This window comes from Mugil cephalus, chromosome 7 (assembly GCF_022458985.1).
Source record: "Mugil cephalus isolate CIBA_MC_2020 chromosome 7, CIBA_Mcephalus_1.1, whole genome shotgun sequence".
Classification (NCBI taxonomy): domain Eukaryota; kingdom Metazoa; phylum Chordata; class Actinopteri; order Mugiliformes; family Mugilidae; genus Mugil; species Mugil cephalus.
In genome coordinates, this window is record NC_061776.1 from 24,631,575 (window position 1) to 24,658,652 (window position 27,078).

The 27,078-nt window shown below is 41.8% G+C and overlaps 2 protein-coding genes across 7 annotated transcripts in view; one reads left to right on the forward strand and one right to left on the reverse strand.

Moving 5' to 3' along the window:
* Positions 1 to 3,638, forward strand: part of col15a1b (collagen, type XV, alpha 1b) — a 44,992-nt gene extending 41,354 nt beyond the window's left edge. For all 6 annotated transcript variants that reach the window (XM_047590515.1, XM_047590509.1, XM_047590511.1 and 3 more), the window contains one exon: positions 577 to 3,638. In XM_047590515.1, coding sequence (XP_047446471.1) covers positions 577 to 799 — 223 coding nt within the window. In that variant the 3' untranslated portion in view covers positions 800 to 3,638. The remainder of the gene's footprint in view (positions 1 to 576) is intronic.
* A 1,767-nt stretch (positions 3,639 to 5,405) lies between these two features.
* Positions 5,406 to 26,053, reverse strand: xrn1 (5'-3' exoribonuclease 1). Its single transcript, XM_047589443.1, has 41 exons — positions 25,779 to 26,053; positions 24,623 to 24,855; positions 24,289 to 24,386; positions 23,251 to 23,360; positions 23,027 to 23,137; positions 22,850 to 22,935; positions 22,646 to 22,733; positions 22,384 to 22,552; positions 22,030 to 22,097; positions 21,781 to 21,918; positions 21,530 to 21,696; positions 20,870 to 20,959; positions 20,342 to 20,498; positions 19,888 to 20,007; positions 19,619 to 19,788; positions 19,342 to 19,459; positions 18,713 to 18,805; positions 18,086 to 18,189; positions 17,661 to 17,795; positions 17,405 to 17,567; positions 16,926 to 17,039; positions 15,935 to 16,033; positions 15,695 to 15,810; positions 15,400 to 15,546; positions 15,214 to 15,303; positions 14,813 to 14,948; positions 14,668 to 14,724; positions 13,954 to 14,086; positions 13,783 to 13,852; positions 12,981 to 13,176; positions 12,785 to 12,874; positions 12,549 to 12,632; positions 11,788 to 11,832; positions 11,432 to 11,512; positions 11,126 to 11,263; positions 10,907 to 11,042; positions 10,661 to 10,818; positions 10,398 to 10,511; positions 9,640 to 9,745; positions 9,298 to 9,476; positions 5,406 to 9,187 (listed from the first exon to the last, which is right to left on the reverse strand). Exons 1-41 carry the CDS (start codon positions 25,851 to 25,853, stop codon positions 8,849 to 8,851), a joined length of 5,121 nt encoding a protein of 1,706 aa, XP_047445399.1. The 5' UTR covers positions 25,854 to 26,053; the 3' UTR covers positions 5,406 to 8,848.
* Between the last annotated feature and the right edge of the window lie 1,025 nt (positions 26,054 to 27,078).

The window sequence follows — 27,078 nt, forward strand, 5'->3', positions numbered from 1 at the left end:
AGGACTCTATCTGTGATATTTTATCAAACCACCTCATCACATTTCAATCTCAAGTATAAAGAAATGAACAAATTATAATATGACAGTGATTTTAAAAAGGGTTTTTTATGCAAGTATTCAGTATTCAGTGTTAGGTCGTCTATCAGTATCTATGGCACCCAGCCATACGGAACAGACGTAGAGCTTTAAGGTCAGATCAGCTCATGAATAAACAGTACGTACATGTGTTGTGGGGAGTTATTGATTTTCCTGAAACAGCACAGTAGTTTCTAGCAAACTTGAAATAGAAGAAAACTGTGTTTTTAGTTCAATCTCAAGTATAAAGAACACTTTATCTGTCAAATGAATAAAAATATAGTGGAATGGTTGTGAAGTATTAATACGTAGTCCAGCTGTAAAGTCAGGAGACTGAAGTGTTCTTCTTGCTGTCAAACTCCATCACATTGCTTTTCATCTTTTATTCTCTCTTTAAATGTCATCTCTCCAGCTCGGCTCTCACCTTTCGTTCTTCAACTCTTTTAGCACAAAGGTATCCCATGTGAACCGCTCACTAAGCACCTCTGTCTCTCCCCGCAGGCCAGACAAGTTGGTGTGGCACGGCTCCAGCGTCGTGGGCAGCCGCCTGACCTCTAACTACTGCGAGGCGTGGAGGACGGCTGACATGGCGGTGACGGGCCAGGCCGCCATGCTGCAGACGGGGCGAATGTTAGGACAGCACGCCCGCTCCTGCTCCAGCCACTACATAGTGCTGTGCATAGAGAACACATACGTGGGAGACAGGCATCAGAGGAGGCCCTGAGGAGAGACGCGTTGACACGTAATTACACATGCAGGCGTGCTGAAAGTAGAAAAACGTGACACGTGAAGGTGAAACGCATGCAGGCACATACATGTACTGACAATATGTCAGTGATTGTACTTCAGCTCTCACATGCAAACACGCTGATAAAATACTCACACATTAACATGCAGAGGCAGGAAGAACGAAGGACACATTTTGGTTCCATGTTTGGTTCCCACTTGAATTCAGGTCAGCTTCAACAACTCGTACTGTTATCAAGCACCGTCCACGTTTCAATCAGGTAGTCTTAGTCACCATGAACACAGCTTGTTATAATAGAGAACTGAGGGATTTATTGGCAATAGAACTAACATAACCGTTTTTGTTTTTTAGCACCGTGTGCTTGTCACAGATTTTTTTTTCTGTTTTAGACAATAGTGATGATATACACAGTATGTTAAGTAGTAAATGAGTCAAATGTTCACTGGTTTGGTACAATAACATAAGTATTTTTTATTTTTATTTTTGTGGAACAGAATGAATTTCAATCTTAATTCCCATATCACACATGTGATCTAGTTCAGAACCTTGTGTGTACTGTTCACCTTACCCAACTTTTACTTTCTCTTGATTTACAAAAATGTAATCAGCCCAAACTTCTTTGCATGAACAAAACATGTATTACACCTAGCAAACTGAAATCTTATACTACTTAAACTGAAGCGTCACAGGCCTGGAGTCACCAGCCTTAAGCGAGGTTTGTGTGACATAGACGTAGTAGCCTACGCACTAGCCTACACCAGTGTGAACCATTTATACTTGTGCCCTTGTCAGTCTGGCTCACTCTGTAACAACTCCACCCAAACACTAGTCGGCGCTGTGTCTTTTTTTGCCAGTCTTGTTCACTTCTGCTTCCACCTACTGCTTCATGTACAATAATCGCGACCGAAACTTTCGCCGAAATTATGCCGAAGTTGAGCCATCCAAAAGTTTGTATCTTCGATTGTATCTCTCAACTTAAATTCAAAAATAGTGGAGATGCTGATGGAAATAGTAAAGCGGAAACAAGCTACTACAAAGCGGACAGCTCTTGTGCTCTGTGTCACCGTGATGTGTAGTTACATTTCTGGGGAGGCGTACCTCAGGCTACGGTGTTAGGGTTTGCGTATGGCCTGGGCTGCTGCCGTTACTATGGCATCAAACTGGCGCAGAAGCATAAACCACACATTAGTCTGGTTACACACTATAAAATACCTTTATGGGACATGTTTCAACCTATACAGAGAAAAGAATAGCTCTGAATGCAATTGGTTAGTACTACAACCAAACAGATACAGTTTGTTGTAACCAAATTAAACTCGCTCTTACTCTTCTGTCCATCACCATATAATCTCAGGTACCTTTATTTGGCACAGATTGGTTTAACATAACTTTGTACTCCCTTAAAAAGAGTCAATTCGGTCTCCGGTCCTTCTTGTGCATCAAGGCTTGCTATTAGGTTGTGTCATAAATCAAATTATTATATGTAAGTGATTTTAGAGAGGGTTTTTTATGTCAGTATTCAGTATTTTCGTTATCATCAACAAATCCCAGTGTTAGGTCGTCTATCAGTATCTATGGCACTCAGCCATAGAGCCATATGGAACAGACGTAGAGCTTTAAGTCCAGATCAGCTCATGAATATACAGTATGTACATGCGTTTTGGGGGGAAAAAGTGGGTTAGTGATTTTCCTGAAACAGCACAGTAGTCTCTAGCAAACTTGAAATAGAAGAGAACTATGTTTTTGTTGCGGACTATTTTTTCACAGGTGGATTAATCCACATTTGGTGCTTTGAATCTGTACAGCAGCAGCGTGGTGTGATTCAGTCATTTTTTGGACACAAATACACATATTTAATATATATGGGCAATACTTGCTACAGGATTATTGTTTGCTTCATTTTTTTCAGTAGAAATAGTTTGACACTGTCCACACGTAATGACAAACTTCTTAGACTTTTTCTTGTGTCCATTTCTAGCTGAAATATCTTCACCACAACGTCACAGACATTTATTTTCAGCCACTAAAAAGACAAAAAATAAAAGCAGTTTACCACTAAGATGTTCTCTCTGTTGTGTACACTCACATTAAACCAACATTGACAGGATTAATCAATAATAAAATGAGAATAATAATAATCAAAATGTTCCCAGTAGCAGCACAGCTTTCTTTCTTTTTTTTTTTTTAGTTTTAAATAGGTAATATTGTAAAGTGCACATTTAATATTGAACGCTGGAAGCCACCAGCTTTATTTACGTCATTAATCAAAAGTCGTATTTTCAAGTCTGAGGATAATGAAGCAGCTTTATCTGCTCAACTTCAATCCTGCTGCAACAAAGCGATCTGAACTGCTTTTACCATTAACATGTTTGCATTATAGCGTTTATAGAGTTACAATCAATGTGATTTTTTTTTATTAATTTATACTGTAGCAGGCCCTAGGGTGTAGCGAGCTCACATCCAGATGAAGAAGTCCAAACATGTGTATATATATGTATGTGTGTGTGTATGTGTTCTGTGTCCAGATGCTTTTTTTTTTTTGTTTTTTTTGTTTTTTTACTTGGTAGGTGTAGGTTTTGTAAGAAGCGCACTAAATGGCCGAGGCTTTCCTCTCCCACACTTTGATTGAGATGTAGTCCACTGCTGCGCCTGTGTAAAGATGTCCATTAGTTTCTCTGATGTCTGATTATGATGTTTCTGTTCCTGTTCAAAAAAAACAAAACAAAAAACACTTGAGCTTCTGAACAAAAAGAAGGTTTGTACTGACTCACTGGTGCTCACTGAATAAAATGTCTTATTTTGTGTCTTTTTTAAAGGTGTGTCTTCTTCTTCAGTGTCTACTATTGTGCATTTCATATTTTCCATATGAAATTAAACATTGAACATGTGTAAAGAAACAGAGTAAGGACATATGGACATTCACAATATGAAGAATACAGTTAGGCTCAGGGACGGCTGGTATAAATGGGCTAACAGGGCTAAGCCCTCCCAAGCTAACACAAGCTAACAAAAAGAGAGATGAAATTATTTGATATAGATTGTTTCAAGTTTTGGTGAAAGGAAGCGCATCAACAGCACCAAAAGGGAAACATAGAATATCTTTAACTGGGCTGATTTTTTACAGTCAGCCTTCATTCATTCATTGTTAGCATATTCCTGCTGATGTCTGGAGTTTCTTCCAGCAGGCAACGGACAAACAACATTTTTACCCAAAAACAAACAACCATTCACAGTCACATTCACACACAAAAAATAAATAAATACATAAAAAATGGGGTTTGGGGAAAACGTGGGTTGGAGGATGAAGGGATGATAAGCTTCTGGTTATAACAGAGGTCAGACTGGACTGAGGCTGGGGCTCTCAAGTTCTTCTGAAAAAGTTGAGGAATCGTTTCTTCAGAGATTTCTTCTTCACTTTTTTCGGTGCCTCCTCAAACTGCTGTTCTAGATGTTACAGTCTGTCCTTTAAGGCCTTTCTGAAGTTTCCCCCTCCTCCTCCATCTTCTTGATGGCCCCGTCTGGAGGTCGGCCTTTTCCTGGTTCCACTGTCCTTTTTGGTTTTCCAGGTCCTCCTGCATCTTAGTAGCTGCAGCCGTCATAGTTGATGTCATCACTATGTTCTCAGAAAGGTAGTGGAGTTTCTTCTCCTCCCACTGATGAGAGGCAGTGCAGCTTTAACTTTAGTGGTTTCCTCTGCTTGCTGTTGAGGACAGGCCTCTGCTTTCTTCATGTTTTTCTCTTCTATCTGGAGAGCCTCTTCTAGCTGTTTACCATGCAGGGAAACATTTTCATGCATCTCTGTCTTCTTGCTGAGCTCCTGATGAAGAAGAACCATCTTTTGCCCCTTGGGCTGTGAGCTATTCTTTCAGTTTCTCCACCTCTTTTCTTAGAGATCTTGTTTGCCCCCAGAATTCTGTGAAACTCTGTGCAGGGTTTGGTGCAGCAGGAGATATGGCGCGCACTTCTGGAAAAGCGGCAGGCACTTCCTGAGATGTGACAGTCACATCTGAAAATGTGGCAGGCACATCTGGAAATTCGGTGGGCACTTCAGTAGCTGGCTCATGTACTGGGAGCTGCGACAGGAATCCCTGGAGCTGCATCAGATACTGTGAGAGCTGTGGCTGGTACTTTGGTGCTCATAGCAGGTACTTCAGTTGCAGTACCAGGTATCTCGGCAGCTATCGGGGAGAGCTCAGGCGAGGTGGCAAGTGACGCAGGTTTGGTTGCCTGTCCCCTTTTCAGGTCAGCAGCCTTGAATGACTTTGAGTCTGCTCTGTCTGGAGTGCTGGAAAATCTTGTTGAGCTGGATGCTGAAGTTCTGCTCAGCCTTCTCCTGAAGGGTAGAAGTGATTATCCTGGAGTTTGTTGGCTGGTTTTCCTCTGCAGGCTTCATGGCAGACTTTGTTGGAATGAAGACTTGGTGCTTAAAGTTACGCAGGGTAACCTTAAATGACCAGTGTATTTACTTAGCTGAAATATTAATGGGGATAATGGAGTATCCCGGTATGTTAGATTTCCTTAAATATTTGAGTAATTACATATATATAAAAAGATATGAATTGGAAAAAGGAAAAAAAAAACGTTTTGTAACAAAAGGTTCATTTTATTAAATGGATATGTACAGCACATTCCTGAATCAAAACAGTAAGTCATTATCTATTCATATTCAGATTTATCTCCTGTGTTTCATTTTCCAGAAAACAAAACACAAAAACAAAACAAAACAAAAAACAGATATACACCAGGTGTGCTTTAATTTCCGAAGTTTTAAAACCTCCCCTTATTGCACCAGAGCCTTAAAGACTTCAGTCCCAGGGTTACAATGTCAGCCTTAAAACAAAAACTAATAACATAGTGTAGGCTGCGTTCCTCAAAGCCATTTTATGTGTTGCTACGGCTGCTGCCATCACTGCAGCTTATCCCACAGACATTACTGAAACAATAATTAGATTGCTTACAAAAAGACCCCAAGGGTATCTATAAAAAGGGTGTCCATAAAATTCATAGTTTGAAAAAGAAAGCCTTTAAAATGAAGAGATTTTATATGTATGCTTGTATAACGAAGTCCTGATGTGTGGAGGTGGATAATAAAGGCCAGGATTTAAAACAGCTTTAGAAAAACACCAACGTAGAACTTTCAAATGATTACTCGCCATGGTGGGAACATGTAAGACTGAAGTGTTTTTTTTTTTTTTTTTTGCTATTACACATACAACAGCTTGAAAAATAAGTAAATCCACATTTCACAGATTAAGCTGAACAGGAAGCTCATCTGTGATGAGCTGTGTGAGGCTGTCAGTCCTACGGCCCACTCATCTGGTCTATAAATAACAGTGAAATTAAAAGGTTTGGCAAATAGAAATGATACTGTATGTAACACCAGCCAATAGTTCCACATATTCCCCAAAAATCTAAAAAAAACAAAGTGTTGATTGGCATCTTTTTTTTTTTTTTTTTGGCAATGTGAAGAATAAACTGTATTAATTCTGAGAGCTTCCACGTTCACAAATAAAATCATATCCACTGGTGGAAAACTAACGCTGTTCCCTCGCTATACATTTCCAATTTGATTTCCATTTTTTAGTGATTTGGCATGCTTCAATAATAATATTCCATTCCATACTTCTGGATGGAAAGACAAGACATTCACAGTCATGGCCTTGGACTTAATCAGTGGAGTAGTACGGGTTCATCAGTCCACTTTACAAACACTGCGTGGACCTTGACTGGTTTAGTAGAAATCAAACATTAGCAGGAACTGGAATCTGGCAGTGAAAAGTTCCTGCAGGTCCATCAGAACCGAAAAGAAGATCCAACACAGACTGTTTTCTAAAACTAAAATGACCCGCTAACCTTAGTGCAGGTGGAATCCAGGTCATGTGCTGGTGTTTAACAGCTCTGCAGCACAGAACCAAATGTTCCGCGTGTGTGTGGGGTCAGAATTCTGCTGTATCTGCAGGCAGTGTGAGTTCAGTCTGCACTTTGAAGGTTGTCCAACCATAAAAAGTGTAAAACGCTGCGGGTCTGAAAGAAATAAAAGGCAGTGGACACCAAAGAAATGTTGAAAGAGACAGCTCGTCAGTGTGGGGCCCCGTCAATCTCACTGATGTGTTGTGATGCAAACAGCCATGATAGCAGCGTCTTATTACTGCTCGATTAATACAACACACAGCAACACTCCAGTATCATATGCATTCAAACTAGTTTTCTAAAACATGTACTGTACATCTGAGGCCTGCATGTGCTATAGTTACAATGAGTATTAAGATCCAGAGTAGATCTGTGGGAGTTTTCTTTTTTTTTTTTTTTTTAAAGATCTAAAATGCTTTTGTGTCAACGTTAGAATGAAGCGTCCTTCAGAGCTAGGATGACAGCAGCGTCTGTCCTGCCTCCCTGCTGCAGACATACAACAACAGACTGACATAATGAGCTGGGAGACAAGTCAAAGAAATAAGAAGTATCATACTGTATATTACAAAAAAATCTGCTCTCAGATTTTCCTCTGGTTGGTTTCAGCATGCTGGTTTCAGTTAAGGGAAGAAATTTAAGGCAGCGTTTCACCCCAACACGTCTCCTTCACGACTACGCATTCTTAATCTTCGTAAATAAAATTTAGTCCGATTGTTTTTTCACATTTGCTTGTATGTAGAGATGTTCCTCCTCTATGTTCCTCTGCTCAAAGCAAGTTAAAGAAAATGTGGGTTTACTGCCACTTGGAGCTCTGGCCATCGCTTCTATCAGTGACTGTAGAGATATGGGAACAAAGACAACAGCAATGTGAGCCCACCACAGCAGAACCCACAAGAGTCCAAAACCTGTGAGTACTCCACGGTAATTTATGGGAACAGACTTGTTTGACATCTCACATTTGCCGTTTTCAGCTTAGTTTTTATGCTTTTCCTTGTCGTAGGCGGCGGTGAGTTGGGTACGTTCTAAGTGGCTGACACTAAAGAACCCAAACGTTAATTTGGTTAAAAATTTAGTCCAATTCAAAACAATGGAATCTATAATGGGGAAATCAATGAACAGGTTTATAAAAAGGATTCTTCTATTAGGAACGTCCGACTTGCCTGTGGGTTCAGTCTATTTCATGGTAAACATGTGGTCTTGTCACAGCAGGGAAAGCACAGGTGTACATGCTTCATTCATTTCCAGCACTGTGCTACTCTGATGGCCATCGTTTATGTATGTTAATTCTTTGATTTGTGTGTGTTTGTATTCCTTTAAGTCAGAATGTAGAAACGTGGATGCTACATGATTCTTTGCTGCAAGTATTTAAACAACACATTGACAGCTGTGTCCCTTACATGGGTGGCGACATAGAGAAAAGAGCTGCTTAGGACTAACATGCCATGACTCATGTCACACATTTCATGTTAATATTTGAAATGTTTAAATACATCTTCTGACAAGTGATGGTGATAGGTGGGAGGCGGCGTTCGAGTGATAAAACTGGAGCATAAGGTTGTGTTACTCACTTCTGCCGTGTTTCTATGTGCATGAAAGTGGCTGTTCCCACCTCGGGGTCATTCACACCTGGGCTTTCCCCTGTTGTGACAACCCTCGGGCCAAGTTTCAAACGGTGCCGTGTTCCGTGACCTCCACAGTGAACGGTCTATAAAGCTGACAGAAGAGCCAGAGCTACAAAGATAAAAGGCTGGCTGCAATAAACCTAACTTCCCCTTTACATTTGCTGTAATGAGCAATATTATTTAATGAAATAAAAACCTCAGTTCACAAATCTCATGTCTTTAAGAAAAGATGCAAGAAAAAAGAAATAAAAGAAGTATGGCTGCATCTCAGAGTGCACCCATTTTCCACAGCAGCCTGTGGGCTCAGACTGGCCGTAATAACCATCCCAGAGGGGGATGATGCCAGCTGAAGCTGCTCTCTATTCTCAAACGTAGGCTGAAGAGGAACGTTCGCATTGTGGGGTTTTGACCAGGGATGGCGAGTCGGGCTACACGACGGCAACTTAGAAACCCCACACACCCCTGTGTCTCCCCCCCCCCACACACACACTTATCACTCTGACACCTTAGCCGCCTCAAAGTTGACGGCCAGCTTCCTGTGCTTCTTCTTGGAGGCGGAGCCGGGGGTGTGGCCTGTCGCTGGGGCGTTTTGTCGAGGTGGCGTGTGCGGGGCTGCTGTCATCGTGGAAGGTGCTGGGCTGGGCTCGTTCTTGGTGGCGTGTTGGTGTTGCTGGTGGGTTTTACCGCTCTGAGGTTCACTCTGGCCTTGCGACTGGCCAGAGGGCTGGTTATGGGCTCTCTGTGATTGGTTCCTGGCGACAGTGTGGGCGGCGCTGTAAAACTCTCGGGTTTCTTGGTTCTTTTTGTTGGCTGACACTCGCTTCTTAGTCACCTGTCGGGGTCAGAATAGAAAGCCGGCTTACCAGACTGAACTTCATCAAAAGAAATGATAATAAATAAAATAATTTGGTATAATATTTAAAGATATATGTGTAAGTTCACCTGTAAGGGGATGAACTGGTTGTGTGAACCGATGGGCAGTGTTGTTGCAGGCTGGGGGCGGGCGGCTCCAGGGAAGGTCCCTGCTGCTCCAAAGAACGGCTGGTTCTGGTGGTGGGGAGGCAGCGCCATTCCCCACAGAGGAGGAGGGCCGTAAGCCTGGGGAGGCAGCAGCAAACCACCTGGAGAGAAAACACCGTCAGAAGAAAGTCTGGAAAGACCTCTGATGACTTGGAGGCAAAGGCAAAACCGAGACAGATCTCGATTGTTATCCTTTGCCCATCGGTTCTCTCGTTTAACCGCTCCGTTCGTACACTCGGCTGTGAGGCAGACTGACAGACTGACCTTGCTGGTTGAAGACAGAAGCCATGGCTCCTATGTTCGGAGGTCGTATCTGCCCCACTCCTGGGTACAGAGGAGGTGGGAGAGGGAAGCCCGAGCCCACTGAGTTCTACAGATGAACAGGAGGATGGAGACAGCAGCAGGTTAGTCAGAGGTTGGGTGAGGAACACTTTCAATGAGTCTACCTACAGTTTCAAATCATTTTGGATACAAGTGTTCAGTTTGCTGCTTTTTTAATGCAGTGGGATATCCATTCATAGTATCAGCTCATTTCATTTCTTTGTGACTGGATCAATTCTGCACATAGATTTACTGTTTCATTTAATTGTTTAATCCCTCGAATTTAGAGACTCCAAAGGAGACTGAATGTCTCAGACCCAGGATCATTGATTTTTTAAATATGTGCCATTTCCCGCATCCATTTGTTAGAAATGTCACTGTGTTCTGGTAAGACTGATTTTCACAAAACTAATCTCGCAAGACTGCATCACAAGATCCATCCGTGAAAAGCTGCTGAAAGCTGTTCTATGGGAGGATTTAGGTTGTGAACGTTTGACACCAGAGAAGAGCTGGACAAAAAGCCATATTCAAGATACGCCAAAGTAAATATTCTACAAGTGCCACAAATGTCCAAAACTCTTTGTTTCGAACTGATTAAAGAAATCAGAGGACATCCAGTTTTGATGTGAACTATGCACCTGTAGCGTTGTGTGGCTGTTTGTGGTTAGAGTGTGTGTGTGTGTGTGTGTGTGCGCGTGTACCAGTCTTTGGAGGACAAAGAAGGCTGCTTTCTCCTTGGCCTCGTTTTCTGACTGGCACTGTGGACCATGAACCATCAACCCATTGGACAGCTTCACCTGGCACACCAGGAAACCCTGAGAGGCACAGGACCATGTTACAATAAAGCACAAGGAAAGAACGACAAACACATGGACAACAGATGTTTAAAGAGAGAAATGTGGCAAAAAAATGTGAAATGTATTAGATGTTTGTTGTACAAGACGAACATAATACACACTGTTACCTGTCTGTTGCGTATGAAGCTGAAGTCTGGTGGCGCCATACCCAATCCTGCACAAACACAAGCCAGCTCGGACACCTTACTGGTCAGGACAGGGTTAGCAGCAGATGCTGGAGAGGGTGATACGGCTGCGTCATCATGAGGAGAGTTCATCTTTGCAGCTGGAAGGAGAAAATAAGAGGTGAAAAGGAGAAGAAGAGACAAACCGCTACACCGAGTCTGTCTGTGTTGAAGGAATGAGTTATGCACCTAGCTTCTTGGACGACCGTCTCCTGTTCTGCTGCTGGCCATCAGACGGGCTGCTGTTTGCCATCTCTTGGGGAGATGGACTTCCTGTTGCAGTGCTGTCAATCTTAAGCATCTCCTTCAGCACCAGAGTTCCCTTCTACGGAACAACCAACAGACAAACCGGTATTATTGTTTTATGCCTATTCTAAACATTTTAACTAAAAAGACTCCACTACTCACCATGGCGAAGGACTGCGGAGACAAGGGACCGTCCGACTGGGTGGTAGGTGGTTGTGGAGGAGCGGGAGGGGGTGGGGTTTGCTGGCTACCTTTGGAGATCTTTAGACTGGCTATGAGGTCCTCAAATTCAGTCATCGCCTAGGAGACGGGAAAATATAAAGAGAATCTAAGTGGGCTGACATTATCTTAATGTCACTTCATGTTCAGACATGATTTTGAGCAAAGCCAAATCTCTTAAGGAATAGAAACCAAGTCAAATGAAAAAGTTAAGGGTGGAAAAGGAGAAATTTGACAATGTTTATATACCTTGTTAGGTGTATCCTGTGAGGGGAAAAGGGCGTTGGGGTCTTCATTTTTCTTCAACAGTCTGATGCTCCCAGCTGGGGTCTGCAAATTACACAGATCAGAACAATTCTAGCCACATACTGTACAGACAAGCATCTACATGACTTTACCACACATACAGGATTTCCCAAGCATTTAACAAACTGACATACAGGCAGGTATGTCAGTTTGTTAAATGTTTGGGAAATGCAGCTGGCTTTCACGTAATGCCAACATCTAGTCCAGGAATGACCTTTTACAAACATGCCGCTCAAACCAATAAACGTTAGGTTGGGTGTAAGGTCACTGGAGGAGCAGCATAGAGTGTGTGTACTTACAGCCTTGTTGTCATGTTGATTGTACCCCTGTTGGGAATGTCCTTCCTAGAATTGGAAACACACACAAGTTTTTCTTTCATTCAGTTTTATTTAACACTTAACTGACACATTGTCGGTTACCTGGCTAACGCACAGCAACTTCATACTGCTTAAAGCTTAAGGAGCCTTAAATGACATCACTCACAGTTCCACTGATGAATAACAAATGTAATATCTAATAATGTCTCCTCTCCAACTTTAGCTCAGAAGCCAGACCAACTTCCCCAACCTGCGTTTATTGATATCGATCCAGGTATCAATACCAACGCTGGTATCGATATTGATTGATACCAATGCAATGAGATCGATACTTAAATTTGAGTTTTTCTCTTGTACGACTGAAGTGATATGAAGGGAGAGATTTAGTTTTATAAATGTATTGTTGTTCCTGAACACTGAAAAATTATTTATTTTCATTTGTTCTCAAGTGACAAAAATATTTATTGTGACAAAGTATTTTCTATTTACTTCTATTTGACTTCTTCACTGTACTGGATTTTAACTGATTATTAATTCACAAAAAACACTTAAAAGTCATGTAAAAATGTATTGATATCAGCGATACTGGCCCTGTATTTACTTTGTATGGGATTGATATCAAATCTAGCAGTATTGCACACCACTAGTGAACAGACACATATTCTGATAAGTATTGAGTGTGGCTATGCGGAGGTGGCCGTCCCCTCGTTCATTAAAAAACTCCAAAATCCACGCAGACTTACGTTATTGTGCCAGTGAGCAGGAGGTTTGTTGGGAGGGCCTGTGTTCTGCAGAGACTGCCACACATTGCTGTACTCCTCTTTATTCTGCACAGACACAGGGCACGCGTTACACACACACACACATTTTATTCATTGAGTGAACAGTGCTCCATTACCTCATCTACAACTTTAAGCAGATTGCAGATGCATGATGTACATGTACATACCGTACATTTAGATCTAAAGAGCGCATTTACCATGGCTTGTTGTTTCTGGACGGGACCTTTAGAGGGAGAGTTCCTGTTGCCCTGGGAGGCAGCCTTCACCACGCCATGTTTGTTGTTATGCTACAAACAAAGATAACAGATTAAAGAGCTGTATTCAACTAAAAGCTGCTTTTAAACTGGAAATGAACTACGTAGCTGCACTGCGTGCGTCTTCCTCCCTTCTTACCTGTGTGGGTACAAAAGGTGAACGCGGCGAGTGGTTGAGGCCCGACATCTGGCGGTGGGAGTTGAAGTTGGCGCCAGAGGCAGGCTGAGGTTTGACGATGGCAGTGAGTTTGTGGGAGGTGTGATCTACTCGGGACCCGTGGGACATGTTAATCAGAGCGCAAGGAGGAAGGCGGTAACCACGAGGTGACGTACACCTGAGAACACGCAAGGAAATAAAACAGAGCTGTCACATGTCTGCTCACAAACCAGTCAGGAGTAGGGTGAGGAGGTTTTATTAAAACGAAGAAATGTGACTCCAGAGAGATGTGTAATGAAGGAAATGAGCCTACTGTTCAATCCAATATTAAGTACATCAAATTAACATTTAAGATTCCCTTTTTAAGACTTAATGATGTCTACAGATTTTAATCTCACTGTTTATAACTGTTAAGTGATAATAACTAATTCAGTGTGCTTAGTTCTCCAGAACAAGATTCACGTTGCAGCCCACAGAGCAACTCAGTATCCATTACAATACTCCACTTGTTTCTAGTAATTATCTGAATAAAATCTGAATTTTAAGGTATTTTCGGTAGGATTCATCTCATGTCATAATTTCAAAATAAAAAAAAAAATGGGAAACACTGAAATGTGTTCATAAAGCTTGAAATTGAATTTTTTTTATTTTTTTTGAAAGACTGAAGAAAAATCTCTGCAAATATTATTTTATATTAAGAGTTTTTGTCACCAAGGATCAAATCCTGAGCTTCAGTAATTACACCAGCTGCAGCGATCACACGACACACTCACGCACTGCTCACCTGATGTTGAGGCCTCCAGCAAATTCTTCATCAAACAGCACCTCGTACAGAACCTCTGCCTCACGGTCAGCTGAGGACAAACACAGACACACAATGAATCATGCACACATGATTCTTCGGTGGAGTCTCTATAAACGGAAGAGGAAATCAGCGAATTAAAGGGATATTCACCTCCTTTAATGCCGATGATTGTCCCTCTGAGGCCGAGTGGAACGGTGAAACTCTCCCTGGTGTTGACGACTCTGTCAAACAGGCGATACTCCGCGTCCGGGTCTGGAACTACGCCTTGCTGCTGCTCCAAGGGCTACGCACAAACACAAGCGTTTACACCGATGCTCAGTACGTAATGTCTATTGATTATGAATCTGAATTAAAAAAATAATGGATACCACATTAAAGAACCAAGACTGTGGGATAAACCACTCTTCAACACATAATTGCAAACACTTGTCTACGAAGAGTCAAGGAGATGACCATACAAGACAATATATAACAAAACCAAACCTATGGTACTGCCCAGAATATAAGATGACACCCCTTTTCAAGAAATCATTTCTTGAGACAAAATCTGTCTTTATGGAGGAAATAAGCTTATTTTTAGAATTGGAATAGACGAACTCTTTGAGAAACTTCACTTTAGTTGTGAACATCTTGTTCATTTTTTAATGACGACATGGTACCATAGAGGAATGAAAATGAACAGTCTCTTGGTGCTGCCTTCAGTTGGAGGCTCTTGTGAAACAGCTCTAGTGTCTATTTGTTAAGTTTTTCAGTGACATGCTCACACACCCTCCTGCCAATGTCTTGAAAGCAGCCTCTTTTGGGATATTTGTTGAGGAAGAAAAATACCGTCTTATATAGTTGTATGTTGTATACAGTACTCACCCTGAAGAGGAGATGAGGCTTGACTGTCACGCGGACTTTCTTGGTGCTCTTCTTCACCTAAAAGAATAATGACAGATGTATATGAATGTGGGTACAGGCAGCGTATCACCTGTTGGCAACGTTTCCAGCTGTGTTTGTCAGTCACCTTAGCCTTCTCCACTGCTTCCTCGATCTTCTCCACAATGGCCGAGTCCAGCACTTGGAGGTCACACGACGACCTGCTGATGGAGCTGACTGGGTGGCTTTTCAACCACGAGGTGATTTCGGCCACCTTCTCCGCCCTGTGGGATCGTCCCATAACATCGTGGTTCATTAACAAATTCACCGTCAATCAAATCAACTCAAATCACACAAGCTCGTAGCGCTGTAAGTGCTAAAAAATAGAAAAAAGCATGCAGTAGAGAAAAGCAAAGCTACAGGAATTGCTTTTTTAACCTAACCCATTTGAAGTTCAAGAACATGACACTACTACTGTACTAAATACTGGGATACAGAAGCAAGCTGGCGTTTTTTTTTTGGTAAACTAGTGTGAATGTGTGGTTTTACCCGTTCTGGTCCTCTCCAGGCCAGATGTCATCTTCATAGAAAACATCATCATGACTGTTTCTGGACACCGTGGTAAATACCTCTGAAAACCTGTGTTAATATATTCAAAAACAAATCATTACATAAGAAGGAGTCTAATTTAGCAGCCTGGTGCTACATGATGAGAGAAGGAACGGTTTCTTTAACCTGTCCAGGTATTCAGAGAGCAGCTCCTCCACAGCAGCTGAGTAGAGCCACTCTTTTTCAGTTCTCTTGGTGTATCCAGGCACCTCCTCGTTCTTCTTGCTGAACTTCAGATTCAGGCCAACGTTAGATTTCTGCTCCCCGCAGGGACTGGAGACAAAGAAGAAATGATGAAACTAGAGGAAAAGACTACAGGAAAACTGTACTTGATTTAACTTTGAAACAACATACAAAAGCCAAATTGACTGAGGATATGCGCGACAAACTTTACAATGCATATACAATATATAGCACTGACTTCTTCTTTGAGCCTCTGCCGATGAAGATGCTTCCAGAGAAGCGGGAGACCAGGTAGCTGGTGATGCCCAGTCGAGAGGCCAGAATGTATCCAGGGCTGTACTTCACGCTGTATTTCTGTAGAAGTCACACAAATATAGACACACAGACACACACAGACATTAGGCGCGAATAGGAAGGGATTCACTCTCAGAATTAAAGCTACATCTTAAATTAACGCATCCATCGGTGTGTGTCTTACGTGTTGGTTCTGGATTAAAGTATCCAGCTGTGGCTCATGTGGCACGTTGAAGACCACTCGTACTCGACCGTCTTTGATGACATCACTGGAATCTTGCACCTGTTGGGAAAATTTGAAAATGATGATTTCCTAAAAGAGATAAAACTGTTTTCTTCTTGTTCATTTGATTTGGCTGCACAGGGAAGAATTCTTAAATCATTCTGTCACATCCTCATTTTTACAAGTGTGCAGCTAACATTTGACACCTCGCAGTCAAATGTTTGGATTTCCAACCTCAGATGAACTTTGTTGTCATGCACTATTGGGCTGAGCACTTTCTTTTCTTTTCCGTCATTAACCAGTAGAGGGTTACACTTAAAATAAGGCTCCTGCACAGAAAGGTTTTGCTTTCTTTTCTTATGGGCTCCACTGCCTTAAATCCATGCAACAAGTAACACACAACAATGGGCACACAAGAGGCACAAAGTGCTGTCTGTAGATAGTGGACTGCTTGACTCATTAGGTTTCAGCTGCCATGGATCCGCATTTTACGATATTTGCAGATGAGACACTTAGTGCAGTCTCCCTCTGCCTCTCCATGGGCACTTGAAATCAGACCAGGTCTGGTTTTTGCCTTTAATGCATTAACTGAGAACCCGTGTGAGTTTCTTTACTAGTATGAGTCCTGATGTAAGAGACAACTGGTTTGCCCTGTCTGACAGCCTTTAGAATGACATTCTGCCCAAACAGGCTGCAGGTGGAAAAGCAGCCAAACGGATCCTGAATTTCAACCCAAGTACAATAACGACGGTTCAAATGTTGGCAAAATGTCCGGAGTGTGTCTTTAAAATACCCCACGACACACACACGCACTATCAACTGCTTTTTGTAGATAAACGTACGGTACTGTTGAGGCACCTAGAGTGAAATGTCTTGCCTGGGACATTTCTGCAAAGAAATGTTGGCAGTGATTTAAGTGAAGATGTCCTTGGTCTGAGAACTGGAGACATACCTCTCCCATGGCACCGTAGTACGGGTTTCCCACCATGAAGACGGTTGTTGTTGGAGGAAAGAGCTCTTCTAAGCTTGTAAAGGAGGTCAGAGAGGAGTAAAAGGCCTTGATATCCTGAAAGCATGAGGGGAGAATTTATGAGTGAATGAGTGATTATAAGTTGACCAAGCAGCATTTAAGAGCATCTGGTGTCACTATACGAATATTTAATCACACTCAGAGCGTTTTCATACCTACAGTATAATATATTGTTCTGATTCAAGCAGTTTTGTGATAGGTTTACGTCATATAATACGAATACCTGGATTTTCAGGGAATAAGGTATTACACTGAGTATGCGCACTGGCTTAAAGCCCTGCTGCCAAACACTACAGATTTGGCACAAAATGTAAATTTGCGCGTGAATGCAAAACATACAGTAAACTGCATATGGTTCAACACTGACTACAATCTGTCTTTAACTTTTTGTGTGCAGTTACCTTAACGACAGTCTGGAAGGCGAAGGGGAGGACCTGTTTGGCCCACTGCTTCTCCAGTTCCACCACCCCATTGGCTTTGGGGACGTATTTCCTTCCTGTCAGCAGCTGGCCGTACAAAACCACCGATGTCTCATTAATCACGATGCCTTTTCTCTTCATGAAACTGAGAATGAAAAGAAAACACTTAACAAAGGAATCATAAGAATAGCTGTGGATTATGTTTAGGTTTGTGGTCGAAGCGTATTGTGTGCCTTACTGTTCTGTGATTCCGATAACGTCTTTCACCCAGTCTTTCTGCTCCTTGTCAGACAGACAGGTGACTCTGGTGGGAGGGGGAGTGGACGGCCTGTCGTAGACTCGCTGGACACCCGGCGGCTCATCTAGACAAAACCTGAAAACGGGGTGCAAAATGTCCCCTTTAAACAGCTGATTCATCCTTTACGCAGATACAAAAATAAACTGTGGGTGAGATTTACCATCTGGTATTTTACAGCATTTGGAGGGATTTATTTTCCAGTCAGTTATTGTGCGTGTGCCTATTTCCATCAATATAAGCTCATCATCTAAAGTTTAAGCGCCATCCTCATACACCGATCTTCAACACATGGGTGAAATCTATTCACAATTTGCCAGATGCATTTCATCCATCATTACTGCCAAAGTCCCAGTGCTCATTCTTACTTGGTGTCTCCATCTGACACTGCAATAACACGAGCTTCCTCTAGATGGGGCCAGTTGACAAACACAGGCTTCCCCAGAACTTGTGCAGCAACGTGATCACATATCTAAAGTTACAGAGGAAAGAAAAAAACGTCAATGATGAGGGAGACAGACAGTTACACTGATGATAAGACAAGTGCACAAACTATATATTCAAATATTTCTGCACAAACTATATATTTCTTGTAGGAAATATGGAAAGCAGTCACAGACATTAAATTTAAACTTCCTAATAGATGCTGTAATGACAGAAAATAAGTCTGCTAACTGGTGCAGAACCTGTTTGACCTAGTGAAATAAATTGCTGTTTTTAGCCCTGCATTCATTCCAATCATGTCTTAAAGGCTTTAAGGGAAGCACTGATTTAAAAGCTGTGCTTGAGTATGGGCCCATACACGACATCTGCAACGGGCGGTGGGAGAAACCATAAAGTATGATTTATATACGATGTATTGCATTCCATCATGTTGTGCTGCCAATGCTTCCTTTACATACATAAAGCCCCACAGCCCTTTAAAATACATTCACCAAATGTTTGACTATGATAGAACAAAGTTTTTTTTAGAAGAAACACAAACAAATGCCCACCGTTTCCTCTTCGCTGGGGATGATATCCAGAATCATGTTTTCTGCTCTGCTACTTTGCTGGAATACGACCACCCCGCTCTTCTTCTTATAGAACTTAAGACGGATTGAGAGTGTAAGAGAACAAGATGGAGACAGGGATAGGATTATAAAAAGCTTCTGCATCCTTTTACATTTCTATGCTTGTTATTGTTTCTTTATTATTTGTATTGTTTTTTAAATTTATTGTACATATCATCTTGTTTATATTGTATCATTGTATAAAGGTCTCATTCTTCCTTTTTTAGACATAATTCTGTTTTTGTATTTTCAGATAGTGGTTTATGGGAGTAGCTGTGACAAACTAAATTTCCCCCAGTCATTAATAAAGTGTGTCTGATTCTGATGCTCGTCTTTTGTTGTCACCTCCCCTTCTTTCCCCTACATCAACCTAAATTACTTTACCCCAAATAAAACAGTTGTTTTTGAGGGATTTCAGATCACTTCGAGTTGTGGCTTTACATTAAAACAACATTTTAAATGATTTGCATCAGTATAGGTAGATTTAGGCTAACCAGCATTGATTGGCTTAGAACTTCCAATGTCATTGGACATCCAAACCTGCAGTATTGTGTATTCATGCACACATCTACCTTGTGTTTGATGTGTTGCAGGGTTGGGAAGCCACAGAAGTACAGCGCTGAGCGGTCAATAGGCCTGCTGACGTGGTCTAATGGCACTTGCCAAGCATCCATTGGGATGTCGGCTTTCCTGTAACAACCAAACACCACAAAACAATAAACCTGCGGTCAACACAAAGCTACATCTACACAAAACAGGTGTAATGACTCATTTCTTTTAGTATGGCATCTCAACATGGCCGTACTAATAAGGATGATTTAAGACAGATTATTGAAACTGTGAAAGCACCTGACATGGCAGTGGATGATGTCAGGGAATAGCTGAGGTAGAGCGGAGGCATATGTGAAGTCTACTTCACCGTCCCATGTGTAGACTGCACACTCTGTGTGACGATTTCTGGCCTTCTCCTCTTTCGTCAGCTTGTCATTGTTGAGCTCCATGGCTGCTAGTAAGCACCTCTGTTCCGCAAACACACGAGACAAAGACAGAAACAGCCGTAAGATCAAAGACCGCAACGTCTGCAACACATAAGGTTTTGTTTTTCTGTTGGTTCATACCTCATCTATGAATGGAATGAGCACCACGGCTTCCCATTCCTGCTGCTTGCCATTCAGGTCAGTCTTGAAGTCAGGAGGGTAGTACTCAATAATGGGCGAGTTTTCACTGGTCATCAGGTGCTGAAACATCAAAGGTAGTGTATTAATATCCAACACGTGTGTCTTAAATCATGTGCGTACCCAGCTCAAATATCACAACTTGGAGCTTGCTCTGGCGGCTACAGTGTCTTAAAACTATCTGGAAGTTGGAAGATTTACATATGATGCTGTGAATAAAATAGTAATGAATTAAAATGAACTAAATACTTTTTTCATATGAAGTCAGGTTTTTCTATTATTATAGCTTCTAAATGAGGAGACTTTAGTTGTTGACATGTGTATAATACATAGAACACTGAAAGGCATGTGCATAAATACTGTACATGTGTGAGTGTGCACTTGAATGTTCTGTTACCCTGTAGCACTCAGGCAGCAGCTCCATGCTGGCTGCAGGCAGGACTGCCAACAGCTGCTGGAAGGGCATGAAGGGTTTGCCAAGGTCAAAGGTCAACTTTAAGTCAGATATATTCCTGATGTCAGACAGGAAGGGAGCATAGTGGTAGGGGTAGTACCTAGAAAAATACACAAACAGTATTTATGACTGGGATCAGAAAAATGGAACAAATGGACATGGCTGCATTAAACAACGGATTATTTTCCTCCTCTAGCAATAAATGCATCACTTCACATGGTCACGGGAGCCAACAACGACTTATGACATTATACTCTTTTGTGATTTGGTTGGCCAAGGTTCAGCAATACTGTAGTATTCAGAAGACCTGGTCTTGTAGTGCAGAACTGTGAGGAGCTTTTCTGCGCTACTCATGTGAAACGACATCCCTAACTCCCACTTTTCAAGAGACTATTAAATTATCCGACTTCTCCCAGAATGAAAAGAAACCCAGAGCCGAGAGTAAATGATGTGGAAGAAAGAACTACTCACCAGCTCCAGGACTGGACTCCATGGTAATAGTAGTGGAGAATCCACTGGATACCTTCCACATAACATTTGGCTTGCTTGGCTAGGAACTCACTGCCAGTGGAAGGAAGAAAACAACGTTTACGGTCAGTAGTCGAGTGCAATTTCATGTGATGGCAGACACGAGGCGATTTCTGTGGCGTTGCAGCACTTTACTTCCCTGACATTTGCCCGTCTGTGCGATAGTTTGTGATAGGCACAGGTTGTACAGGTAAGAGAAGAGGCACAAACAGGTGGGAGGTTCACTCAGTTTGAGTTGTTACTATTTTCAGTTGCCATCTCAGACTATCCACTTAGAATAGATGTCGTCCAATTACTTCTGTTTCTGGCACAATATCACTCCACTTCCCTTGTGACAAATCTATGAATCAATGCTTATATTTGTATTTTGCAACCTAAATTCCACTACACCTACATGAAATACAACAGAAGGTTGTGTGGATTATTTTACTGTACCATATTGGTTCAACTGTTTACAGTAAAGTGAACCTCCAGCGGGATTCCTTCAAGTGTAGGAGGAACTCATGTTCAGGCTTTTTCCTAAATCTCTCTTACATTTTTAAATGAATAAAGTCAAATGTGATATATTCGTCACTGCCTAATTGGTTTTGCTTGTACACTCACTCGGACACGACATCCACGCCCATCTTGGTCATATAGTATGTGCGCTTGTACTGTCTGAACTCCGTTTCAAACATATCGTCCTCCTCTTCCTCATCCTCTGCTCCTTTTCCTTCTCCGACCACACCATCCTCTGATGAGGACAGAGCTTCCAGACAGAGGGATGAGTCCTACACACAGGACAAAAAACACGAGTTGGTACTTTCAGAAAAGACCTGAGAAATGAAAAACCAAAAACAAATGTTCCTCCCTACTTCTTTCTTGTTGGTGTCTTTGCTGGCGGCTTCCTTCTCTGCTGCCAGTCCTGCAGCCTCGTTCAGATATTTGTTCCCGACTTTACTCTCAAACCACTTCAGGTCCACAAACACCTCGCTAAAATGCTCCCGGTCAAACTGGAGGGAAACAGGACAAAGAAAGACGAGGCATTCAAGCTTTCATTAATGCCACATCCTAGAAGTCATTTTAACTTTCAATTATGACTGGAAACGTTAGAAGTGTCTCACCTCAGCAAGCTTTTCCAGGTACTTTTCAAAGTTTCTGAGGTTTAGGTGGCCATTCTCATTCAGATAGCCTATGACACAAAGTTCTGGTTACAATAGTTGACATATACAAACAATTTGACCAGTTTGACAAACTATTTCAAAACCATGAGTAGGTAATACTATGTGCATGTTTTAGAATATCTATGTAAAGTTGTTTGAGGGTTAAGATTTGGCTTTTAGGGTTCAGGTTATAATTAGGTCTTGGTTAGCCTTATTCAAATATAAGGAGGTTACACTAAGGGGCTGTGGACAGCATAATGTCAACAAATGTCCTCACATGCACCAGGGTTACAGGGAAATGTGTGTGTGGCCCACCTCCAATGCTGGGTAGTACGCTGATGTACGTCCTGTACAGTAACGGTAAAGCGTCGTGATTGATATGAAGATTAGGGAGGTGAGGGATGAAATCGTTTCCTACTAGGAAGCCCATGAGGATCCAATCGTCTATTACTCGCTCCAAGCTATAATTAGTGCCCATGTGATCCTGAAGAAACACAAACATAATGAGAATACAGTTTACCCGTCAAATACTCCAGTAATATTCATTCAAAAAAAATAGCACATGTGTGTGTCTCACCTTGAGCCCAGAGAACTCGTAGTCTATGTACTCTCTCATCAGAGATAAGTGAAGCAAGTGAAACGTTGTCTCCTCTGGAGCTGTTATCCTAATGGAGGGGGGAAAAAAAGAGTTCACAGGGTTCAGGAAGGAAAGTGAAGATCGCAGAACAGAGTGCGACAGAAAACAGTTTAAATATTTCCAAAAACAAAATGGCAAGAGAACCTTTTCTGGGATTTCTTCCCTCCAAAGCGGACTTCCTCTCGGAGAAGGGAGAAATTTGGCTCATGGCTGGTCAAACCCAGCATAATCTGCAACAGAGAGGGGAAGAGAGGCGTCCAGAGAAGGTCTGACAAATAACCATGCAGAACATTGACATCCATATGCAAGTCAAAGCCCTACCAGGTCAGCGTCCAGACCGTACAGACAGTGTCGGGTGTTGGGGTTGTGACCCGGCTTTGCATTTTCAGACCGAATAAACTCCATGATCTTATGTTCTCCCTCCCCTGGTGTCTATAAGAAGGGAAACAGAAACTTAATACAAGCAACTAAGCGGTGGCAAACGGTACGTGCTGCCAGCTGGCTACTTGTTTTACATAAATAGCTATACAGACACACACACACACCTCATGGCCAGAAAGGTAGACTTTGACATTCTGCCATATCTTGTCAGTGGAAAGCTTGTTGTGGACAAAATACTTGAGCTGTTCCTGAAGTCTCGCCATGAAATCAGTGCCTGGAGGAAAAATGTGTGATTGAAGGAGACGGTGTTAACTTTCTACAGACAGGCATGTTTACATATGATTTGTTAGCATTGGATGTCCATGATCAAAAAAAACACTGCTGTAACAAGTTTTTGTCAGAAATATAGCAAAGAAAGAAAAAAACACTGCTGCTACAATTACACTGACAATGTATTCTGGTGGATTCAGTCCTAAAACCATTGGGAGCGGATCATTTGATCTCTGGTGTGTTTGTCCGTTTGGTTTTTCTGGTTAGTATAGTAGCTGTCAAACACAAATAACCAGGCCTAGAGCGAAGAGACTGTCGAGGAGGATGGACTCAAGTGAACATATCACGTACTCCAATGACAGATTTGAAATCTGGTTTAACTGACAACTTTCACGGCAGCCTAAAAATCAAACACAATGGAATTCCTTTATTTGCATTTCAGTTTTAATATGTTAGGGTGCTTTCAAACTTTTTTTCCGATAGGAAATAGATCTAGATATAGATTTAAAGGATACTGTTACAATATTGCATTTGACCTTTGCTTGGTTCGTGTTCACGGGTCAATCGAGACCACGTGATCCAGACAAAGTTGTGAACCGCGTAAGACGGCGCACTGTTGTTGCCAGACTACTCTGTTAGGTGCACACCTTCCAAAGACATTACTAGTTATGTAATAATAACAGATGCCGTATCGACCCACGGACAGCGCATGTTCACACGTTGAGGAACCGAACCAAACTGACCACTGCAGGGGATGATCTCAAGCTGGCTGAGAGCACCCTCTCTTAGCAGGCTCAGCTTGGATGATTTGTTCTGGTTTGGAATGTGATCGCTGCGTTCACAACAACCCACACAAATCAACCATGCAGGGAAAAGATCCCAGTTTTCGGAGCCACCACCTATGTGTGAAAGCAAGCTTAGAAGATCCCTACCAGGAGTGATACAGTTGGAGTCGAAGCGAGCCTCTGTGGGAAGCACCTCTCCTTTATCCAGCGCTTTTTTTATCTTGTCCTCTGCTTCTTTGGCGGACCTAGACACACAGACACCCACACGCGCAGAAAGAAAAGAGAACAGGTCAAACTTACAGTCTGAGTTTCTGCCTGTAGTCTGGTTTATCTCTAGTTAGTTTGGGACTCATTCTGCCTTCGGGCACTATTTAGGACTACAATGGCACAACTGTAGCAACTCCACAACGACAATAATAATAACTGCAATAACAACAACATAGCCAGAGAGACATTTCACATTAAACACATCCACGTCTACCTGAATCTGCGCCCTCTCTGCTGGTTCATCTTTGCCCTTGGCGCCACCCCGTCCACAGCCATGAAGAAGACCTTGCGAGGCTTGACGATCCTGAAGAGAACCTCCAGGTAGTGGAAGATGTCAGCGAAAATCTTTTCCTCTGAGATGCGAAAGTGGACATCCTCGTCGTTGGGGTGGGAACACTGGTGGATGATGCCATTCATGTCCAGATAGAGATTGTCAAATTCTGGAATCTGAGGTGACAAACAGAGAAAGAGAGAATAAAAGATCCCAGAATATTTCTTTTAAGTAACCAATTAATTGAATTAGTCATTGCCTGCCTGTCTGAAATTGTGATTTCCCTTAACACACAAAAGATAGGAAAAACTCAGTATTGTAACACAGATTTGGTTTGATAACGGGCATTCCACAGTAGAAGTTTCATAAGTAGTGGGTAGGCACACCTCTGCAGCATGAAGCTGCTCGCATAACATCAATCTCATTGCATAAACACACATGTCAGAGCGGTCTGATGCAACGAAAGTCACACCGAACAACATCCAGCTGATGAAACTGCTCCTCAAAGCTCTGAAATACTACCTTCCTCATAGCAGCACAGGGATCTAGGTCACACGATATCATGCCACTGCCATTAAAGCAGGCTAAATGACCACGTAGTAAAAGGTTGACTGATATCAACTACAAGCTGACCACTTACAGCATTAAAAAATGTATAAAAAAATTGCACTGGAAGGCACCGTGGATAGACACAACCTGGCAACAATAACTATCTGGAGCCTCTATACATCTCTCGTTAGCGTGAAGTAAGTTAGTTAGTTAGCTGACTGTGAGGGATTCATTGTTGTTTAGAATGTTCCTGCCTAACAATGACCTAAACTAGCCGGTGGAAACACGTTTACTTTATTTACTTGTACCTCCTTGACGTGAAGACGCGCACTCAGAAGACCAGAATATCAAGAATGTCAGTGTTAGAATTCGGTTAATAACATGACGCGCGTCGTGCGTTGAGCTAAATAACGAAATAAAAGATGTCTGTAAACAAGAGAGGAGGACACTCGAATAAAAGAAAAAGTTCCACGGCCCGCTTAGCGAACGGCTAGCTACGCTGACGCTGCAGCAGGCGAAGGGTGAAGCTAACACCAGTCCGGTCTCCTACCTGGTGTTCCTTGACAACTTCACTGAGACAAGGGTAGCGCTCGGAAATCCATCGGTAGAATTTCGGTACTCCCATCGTTAACACAGAACTTTCAACCGCTTAATTAAAAAGGCAAAAAACAAAAAATAAACAGAAATGAGAAGTTCTGCTACGTGGGTCACCGAATACAGCCAGGGTTTCACTGGGTAACATGAGAACTTGACTTGGAGTCCGGGTTTGTTTCCAGCGGCGGCTAACTAGCTAGTTGTCCGTCGTCCATCCACTAAAACCTTCCGCCGCTTCCTAGGAAACGAAAGCGGAACGAGTTCGTTCCGTTTTCGAGTTCTTTCAATTAATTCTTCTCAACTCCTACGGCGGGATTGTTTCCATGTTTTCATATTAATGAAATAATGTTATTAAATTAACAAATATATTAATTTAATTTTAATTAGCTTATTCTATAATGTGTATATAGTATACTGTGTTTTTATTTTTATTGTTTTGTTTGTTCTATAATATGTATGGTGTCGAGTGACTGTACATTACTCCTGCAATATATTTTAGCCTAATAGCATAAATTCCGCAGTAATTTTTTGACTAACTGTAACAATATCAGCAAAAATATCAATGTGCTTGCTAAAACTTTTCCTTCTGTTTTTTTCTTGTGTGTTCTTGTTTTCTTGAAAACGCTCAGATATGAGTTAGGAAACTATGGTATTAAGCTAATGATATAGCAATTCTGTTTATGACTTTCTGTGTCAAAATCTAATTTGAGACTTTATTATTCCATCATAGGAGAACTGTAAAACTAGAACCTTTCGTCACCAAAACATCTGGGGTATATTTCTTTAACGCGTGATCAGAATATAAAACCCCACAGAATATTGCAAAAACGCATTTTCTAATTAATTCCCTCACACTATCACATGCATTACACAGTATAATATTTTTTTCTGAAATCTGTGATTGTTTGATGTCTGTAAATCAACTGCCTTCCTCTTCCTTTTTCATCCACACATTAGATGTGATAGAATTAACTTCCTGAAATATTAGGACTGCTAAGTTGCTTTTAAAGACTTACTTGTTTCACAAACAAGCACAAATTGTATCTGATTCATTGCACTGCACTGCCTCTATTAGCATAGCATATTATATGGACGTTTGTGTAGGATAAATATTGATACAAACTGAGGAATAGTTAAAACAGGGTAGGATTTTTTTTTTTAATTGTTTATTTTTTCCTACTCCTTTTTCAAACAAAAGGGCTGTGTTTCTGTTATTTTGTCTTTTCATTTATAATTATTATCTCTTTATGTTGTTA